Raw genomic sequence first — 7,898 nt, 5'->3', positions numbered from 1 at the left:
AAAAAAAAAAAAAAATCAACCAACCTCAAAATCAAAGCCTGCAGACCCTAAAATGCTGAATTTTTAATGGGATAACCTAGAGAGGATCGTTATCCTCGCAGCTCTGTGTTGTGCATGCATATTTTATGAAGAAACTTTGTGCGCAGACTTGGGAGCTTCTGCGTTCTGTCTGCTGCCGGATTTAACAGAACAAAACGCCCCGAGGCATCGATTAAAATCAGCAAAAAGAGAAAATCTGCCCCGGTAAACTTCGAACTGCGACATTCACAGATTTCCTGAGGAGGAGCTGTCAGGGGTTCAGTCCGCTAGCTCAATTGTTGGGATGCCGACACTAAAATAGTCAATAGTGGAATAATTCTGCCTTTAGCCTGGTGGTATTTGAAATCTTCATGGCCTTGGGAAGCAAAAAAATGTAGGAAAATGTTGAGTTTTGCCAGAAATTTTAAGTACAGCAAATGCAAATGCAAAAAAAAAAAAAAAAAAAAAAAAAAAAAAACCAGACCACAAAACCAGAATAAAAGAAATGAGAAATAAAAACACGGGTAGGAAGAAATTCCCAAGTTTTCAACCAAAGACTGTAAAGCAATTTTTCATCAATAATAATAATAATAACAATAATAATTCCTCGTGTGGCTGATGATGGCCCACACAGAGAGTGCCCCAGTCCTGAGTGGATTTTCATTTCATGGAATAAAAGGGGATAAAAACACTCCCGGAAAAATGGGAGCAATAATCGGGGAGGGGATCAGGTGCTTTCAGAGTCACCCAGAGAAGGGCTGATGCCTCCCTCACTGAGCCTGAATAAGAATAAACCCTCCCCAAAGGTGACTRCATGGTTTGTTTGAAATAACCTGCAGGAATAAATTCACCATTTTAATGTATAATTAAGCGAGGAATCGTTACTTCCTCTTCTCAGCTTATTCTCCTGACAAGCTGGTTTTTTGTTTTTTGGGTTTTTTTTTTTTTCTGGGTGGCAAACACGAGTTGTGAGAGTTGCCAGCACATTCCTGCTTCAAAAGTTAATCCATTCCTGTTTGAAGGTTGAGAAAATGCCAAGGAATACGAGATATGAGGGTTTGGGGAAAGGGGGAGGTTCCAGATCATTGGAGCTCTGCCTGTGATGGAGCTGGGCTRTTCCTGCAGAAGGAAAAACATGGATTTACCTGGGAGAGACCACCCTGAGCCCARAGCTGATATAGAGCAGATTATAAATTATATTATAKAGAATAAATTACCTATGWTATGATATAAATTACTGATATCATRTAGAATAAATTATRAATTATATATGTTATCAGTAATATTATACAGGATAAATTATCAATGCTATTGTATAGAATAAATTATTAATGATATTGTATATAACAAATTATCAATGATTTTATATAGAATAAATTATCAATTATATAGAATAAACTATCAATTATATTATATGGAATAAATTATCAATAATGTTACATAGAACAAATTCTCAATCATATTATCTAGAATAAATTATTTATATCCTATAGAAGAAATTATGAACTATTATATAGACTAAATTATCAATGATTAGGCTAAATTATCAGTAATATTATATAGAACAAATTATCAATCCCAAATCCCAGCAGAGTTCCATCAGTGTTAAACAGGGACATTAAACCCCAGGAAATTTTGGCTCCCACTGCCACGACCTGATTTCCACCAGAATTGTCCCGACACAAAAAGTTCCAACCATAAAATTCCACGTGGGAAGCGAGATATTTCATCAACACCAGCATTCACAATAAAATTAATTAAAGCAAAACCCAAATTTCATTTGTAGCCCAGCAGAAGAGGCCCAGGGACAGATGGTCATCCCCAGCATCAGGATTTGTCTCCATTGTAATGAAAAATAGATGAACCTTCTGCTGCACAGCAGAGCAGGGAGGCTGAACACCTGCTCCAAATATTCCAGGAAAATGGAATTCCTTGTGTTCTAAGGAAAGGAAAGGTGCCATTGCAGCTGAAGGGAGCTGAGCAGGCTCAGGCCCAGGGAAAGGGAGAATTATGGGATGGGCACAGGCACAGAGCTGATAAGAAAACGGGTGGGCACAAAATCCTAAATCTGAAATCCTGCCAGGTTGTGAGGCACAGACATAAATTACCCGTGCTTCCAATATTTTCCATTCAGCCTTGGCATTTTGCAGCGTTTTTCAGCAGAATGGATGGCTGGAGTGGCCAAATCAGGAGAAACACTGGGTGGTTTTGGATAAAAAATGCTCATCCAAGGTGCAGCAAAGATTCTCTGAATTTGATTTTAACCTCAGGGCTGTGTTGGTGCAATTCCAACTCCTTCCAAAGCCAGGGATGGATCCAAGCTCACGTCAGCAGCCAATGAAGCTGTCAGTGCCTTTTGCTGACTCCTTCCAGAAAAACATCTGGAGCTGCTCAGAGCTCTCCTGACAAAGTGCTGACAAATGCTGGGTGATTCCCTGGCCAAGAACTATCAAAAAAAAAAATTGTATTTCAGTGGCAATTCCATAAAATACATCCCTGCTACACCCAGGCCTCATTTCTGTCACTCCTGCATCATCCAGATTATTAAATCAGCGTCCCAGCAAATCAGGACAGGGAAATGCAGGGAATTTGTGCACTTTTCTCATTACCCAAAGGGGAAAATAAAACAYGAAATGGGGTTAAAACACAGGAATTTGGGAGTTCAGGCCTTTACAGCAGCCTCATGGGATTTATCCCCATCCACACACAAAATATTCCCTCTGCTGCCCCAAAACTTCCCCTTCACTCCTAAGAGATGCAGAAATTTCCCTCCTGGCTGTGCCAGGGCTTTCTCCTCCCTCTACAAGGGAATTTYATCCATCACATTTTCATCCACGTTGAATCTCCCTCCTTTTCAAGTTTTATGCTCAACTCCTCACCAGCAGAGAGCAAAGGGACAGAAAACAAATCCCTTTCCAAATTTAAAAATGTGCCCTGTTGCCGAGGCAACCAAAGCTCCACAATTCCACGAAAAAAATGATTCCTACTCRTGAGAGCAGAGCCAAAAGTCCTTCTGGAAAGTGCTGGTCTGGGGATTGAATTCCTCTGAAATTTTTAGGGATTTTTTAGAATTTTTAGAAATTTTTAGAGTTCCTCTGAAATGATAAACTCATTCATCATTATTATTTAAAATAATTTGTGGTTTTAAAATGGAAAYGGAAAAGATTTTTGCACTGATGCAACTCTTGAAGGAAAACTCCAAGTTCCCAAGAGATTTTAGCATSTCCACATTAAAAAGGTGAGAAATTCCTTTGGAATCCATCAAAGWACAAAATGCTCCTGTTGGAAGGAAAGAGCTGAGATCACCAATGTTTGTTTTTTGGKKTTTTTTTAATAACCACAAGGTAATTTAAGAGCAAAAAGAAGCGGGTGATTAACCAGAATAATTTGAGAGACCACTGCAAAGACTTAACACTAAAATTCAACACTGATCTAACACCAAAATTCTTTTTTTTTATTGAATAATTGGATCTTGGCACTCAACAAACAAGCAGTAAACCTTATTTTTTCCCCTAAAATAAATCTACATGGCCCATYTTCCAGCAATTATTATTTCCAAGGGGTTTAAATGATTACCTGGAAAATAAATCCTTTTTTTTATCTTGTAGAAGTTCCTGATTCTCTTGGATGCTCTGCCCAGGTCGTGGGTGTCACCTCTCTTTGGAAGAAACTCARCTCTAAGAGGGAACATTGCTGGAACAGCACTTCCCTCGCTCAGCCTGTAACGAGCTTTGTCCAAAAAATTACCCAATAATTACCCAAAAATTTGTGTTTCGAGCARGAGAAGGGAGAGATGATGGAGGAAAAGCTGCTGGGTCAGGATTAATGAGCAGGAGTGGAGGGAAAGCACGGTCTGAAGTGTTTGTTAAACCCTCCATGGGGAATATTTCCCTGTTTGGGATCCAATCCTCTCCTCTCTTCACCTGGAACAAATTCCTGGGGCTCGTGGGGTCACAGCTCCTGCTCAGCATCCTCAGCTCCTGCCCTGCTGCAGAGCAAAACCCAACAGCTCCTCTGGGAAAAAAAGGCAATTTTACTCCTCCCAGGATGGATGAGAATTTTTTCCCTGGTTTTATCTCTTTTTCCACACAAAAATCCCCGGTAGGAAACTCAGCTTGGCATTTCCCCCCACAGCACCTCTGATGGGGCTTTAGGAAAATCCCAGCTGCTCTAAAATTGAGTGTTAAACTGTGGAACACCTGATTTAACAGTATGGAATACACAAAAGAAAAGTGTTTTTATGGTCTTGTGTCAGCTTGGAATGATTTTTCATAATTATTGACAAGAGCTGCTCACCTGATAAGGACCCTGAGTGTTTATTTCCTTCCAAAATGCTTCACTGCACCCTGAACMGGGGAGAGTTTTCCCAAAGGGAACAAATATTTTGGCTTTTTTTTAGCAGGGCTCCATAGTGAGACAAAGCCCATCCTCAATCAATCCATGGTCATTCTGCCATGGCATGAAAAATGGGGAGAAACAGACCCAGATGAGGGGATTTTTTTATAATTTGACATTTTTAAGATGGGAAACTGCTGTATTAAGGGTTTTCTGGTCAAATGGTCTCYGTGAGACTTTTTAAATGTGCCCACAGACCATCAGAACACATCAAGTGGGTCTCAAAGTCTGTTCCTGGCTGCCTCCTCCTCCTCGCAGCAGCCCAGGGATGATCCCACAGCATCAGAGGTTCAGAAATTGGGGATCTGAGTGGATAAAATAGAAAATTTAAACAACTTTTGAAAGTTTCATATTTATTTTTGATTAAGAACAAGAGTTAGGAGGTTTGTTTACATGGATCTAATACTCTTTTAGACAAATTTTTATATTAACCCTTGACCAAAGGCTAAAGGACTAAATAACACTGATTCAACAAGAAAAAAGCTTCAGATCTTTCCAGGGGGATTTCAAGGAATCTACTGCTCACGTTCCCATCTGGCTGAGCCCTTCAAATCAAACCCTGGCACTTTGATCACAATCAGCGGTGATCAAACTGATTCTAGAAGGAGTTTGGACCATGCAAGGATTGCAGGAGCTGGGAAGGAGTCTCATTATGTGGTTTGAAGATGCTATGAATAATTATGAGCTGGGATGGGACCCCTCCTCGTGTGGGTCCTGCTGCTGTCGGGAAAATGGATGAATGGATGAAAAATGGATGCGTGAATCCTTCAAACAAACAAATTTTCATTAAAACATCAAGAAAATGACACCTAAACCAACGTTCTGCCCATTTCTCCTCTCCCAGGCGGAGGRAAGGCCATCCCTCAGCGTCCCCTCAGACCCTACAGCAGCACCTCGACGCCGTCGGGGTACAGCAGGAAGCCCGTGAAGACGCTGTCGTCCTCAGCACCGGCGTAGAGCCCGTTCCAGTCCTTGGCCACCTCCAGCCACACCTGGTCGCCCGCCCTGAGGCGCAGGATGGTCAGGAAGGAGGCCTGGTCGATGTCCTGCCCGTAGAGCGTGTCCCTGGCCTTGGCCACCCTCCGGCCACTGGCCACCAGGCTGAGGCGGGCAGGACGGCCGCGGACGGTGACGTGGTACGAGAAGACATAAGCGCCGGGCACGCCACAGCGGAATTTGCCGGTGTTGGGGTCGTAGTCGGCGCTCTCGTTGAACCACACGCGGTCGAAGCGGATGGGCACGTGTGGCGGAGGGAAGGGCCGTGTCAGACCGGCGCTGAAAGCCGAGCGTGGGGCTCGGGGGACGGGCGCTGAGGAGCCTTTGGGGCCGCGGGAGCCCTTCCTGCCCGGAGCCCCTCGGCCRCCCTTGGGGCCGGGATCGCCCTTGGGGCCGGCTGTGCCTGTGGGGCCGGGCTCGCCCTTGCTGCCCTTGCGGCCCTGCTCGCCCTTGTCACCCTGCTTGCCCGCTGTGCCCCGAGCGCCCTCGGTGCCCGTGTCCCCCTTGCTGCCCTTTTCCCCCTTGGTGCCCCCTTCCCCCCGCTCGCCCTTGGCCCCTCTCCCCCCCGGCTCCCCGCAGTACCCCTTGTCCCCCGTGTCCCCCTTCTCCCCCTTGTCCCCCTGCTCTCCCCCCGCTCCCGGCTCTCCGGGGTCCCCCCTGTCCCCTTTGTCTCCCTTGGTCCCGTTGTCACACGTGTCCCCTTTCGCTCCCTTTTGTCCCTTCAGCCCAGGGAAGCCGTAGTTGCCTTTATTGCCTTTGGCTCCAGTGTCACCTGAGGGTGAGAAAAGAAGATGAAAAGCAATAAAATGGGATTGTTCTGGAGAGGGAGGACCCTCCAGAATGGTTGGTCCTTCCACACTCTGTAAAACCCAGAGCAGAGGGAAAGCTCAGAGCAATCCTGGGTTCCCAGGCCTACCTGGCAGCCCGGGTTTGCCGGGATAACCGGGGCTCCCGCTCGCTCCTCTCTCCCCTGGCTCCCCTTTTCCTCCTAGGACATTCCAGCATCAATTAGTTCATCAATTAATTAACTGCTGCTGCTGTGTGCAGCACAAACCACCCCCCACCGGGGCCATCCACTGTGTCCCTCACTTCCATGGTGGTTTTTTCCTGATTCTATCCCTGAATCGTGTTTTGAATGAGGATTTCCATTCAGAACGAGGAGTTTGGAGTGAGAACTTTCTGAGCAGCTGTTCCAGCACTGCCACCACCTGCGTCCCTGTCCCTGCACTAATACCAGCTAAATCTCTCCAGGGCTTAATCCCTACCAATACACTGCTTTTCCTCTGAAAAATATGGTATTTTGGGGGGTATTTTATGAGGATAAGAGCATTGTCCATGAGTCTGCTTTACCTCTTTCTCCTTTAGAGCCTTTTGGACCTTGAGGAGCAGGAGTYCCCGGCAGCCCTGGTGGCCCAGCTTCTCCCTTCTCCCCCTTGGCACCTGCAAAATCCACAAAATCACCTCAGTGACTGCAAGGGTTAACTCCAGCAATAACATTTTCAATAATACCCAAGCAGCATGGCATTGTACATGAGGTGATTCCATCGCCTTGGGAAGAGCTGCTGCTCTCAATCGGCATCAGCAAATCTCACTGATCTGCATTTCACCCCTGGCTGCAGTTAAAGGCTTTTAAAAAACAACTTTGAGCTGCCCAAACCCCAAACAATCCCACCCTGGGCACCCCTGTCAGCGCTGTCCCAACACTCCCAGAGCTCTGGCAGCTTTGGGAATGTGCCCATTCCCTGGCACCGTCTGGGCACAGAAGAACCTTTCCCAAAACCCATCCCAGTCCCATCCCTGTCTGAGGGAGCAGAGCTCGGAGCAGCCCCTCTGGAGGAGCTGCAGATGTGCCCTCCTGAGCTGCACCAACCCCTCCAAACCATTCCCTGCAGGAGCAGCCCTGGTGGTGCCCGTGGCCGGCCGGAGGGCAGGACAGTGGCCAGCACAGGACAGTGACCGGCCGGAGGGCAGGACAGTGGCCAGCACAGGACAGTGACCGGCCGGAGGGCAGGACAGTGGCCAGCACAGGACAGTGGCCAGCACAGGACAGTGGCTGGCACAGGACAGTGACCGGCACAGGACAGTGACCAGCACAGGATAGTGACCAGCACAGGACAGTGGCCAGCACAGGACAGTGGCCAGCACAGGACAGTGACCAGCACAGGATAGTGACCAGCACAGGACAGTGACCAGCACAGGACAGTGACCGGCACAGGACAGTGGCAGTGACCAGCACAGGACAGTGGCCAGCACAGGATAGTGGCCGGCACAGGACAGTGGTCGGCACAGGACAGTGACCAGCACAGGACAGTGGCCAGCACAGGACAGTGACCGGCACAGGACAGTGGCCAGCACAGGACAGTGGCCAGCACAGGACAGTGACCGGCACAGGACAGTGGCAGTGACCAGCACAGGACAGTGACCGGCACAGGACAGTGGCCAGCACAGGACAGTGACCGGCACAGGGCAGTGACCAGCACAGGACAGTG

At 47.1% G+C, this 7,898-nt stretch overlaps 1 protein-coding gene across 1 annotated transcript; it reads right to left on the bottom strand.

Annotated features, from left to right (window-relative positions):
• Positions 1-4,799: 4,799 nt before the first annotated feature.
• OTOL1 (otolin 1) lies at positions 4,800-6,870 on the bottom strand (the record flags this gene model as incomplete). The annotated part of the gene is made up of 3 exons (XM_057385061.1): positions 4,800-6,181; positions 6,326-6,397; positions 6,760-6,870. Coding segments are annotated over 3 exons (1,070 nt in total), but the record flags the coding sequence as incomplete, so codon positions are not given.
• Between the last annotated feature and the right edge of the window lie 1,028 nt (positions 6,871-7,898).

Source organism: Malurus melanocephalus, unplaced genomic scaffold (genome assembly GCF_030028575.1).
Source record: "Malurus melanocephalus ecotype Western Australia unplaced genomic scaffold, MMel_1.1 scaffold_774, whole genome shotgun sequence".
Classification (NCBI taxonomy): Eukaryota; Metazoa; Chordata; class Aves; order Passeriformes; family Maluridae; genus Malurus; species Malurus melanocephalus.
Note: the sequence above shows the minus strand (reverse complement) of the source record. Positions and strands in the feature narration are given on the sequence as shown.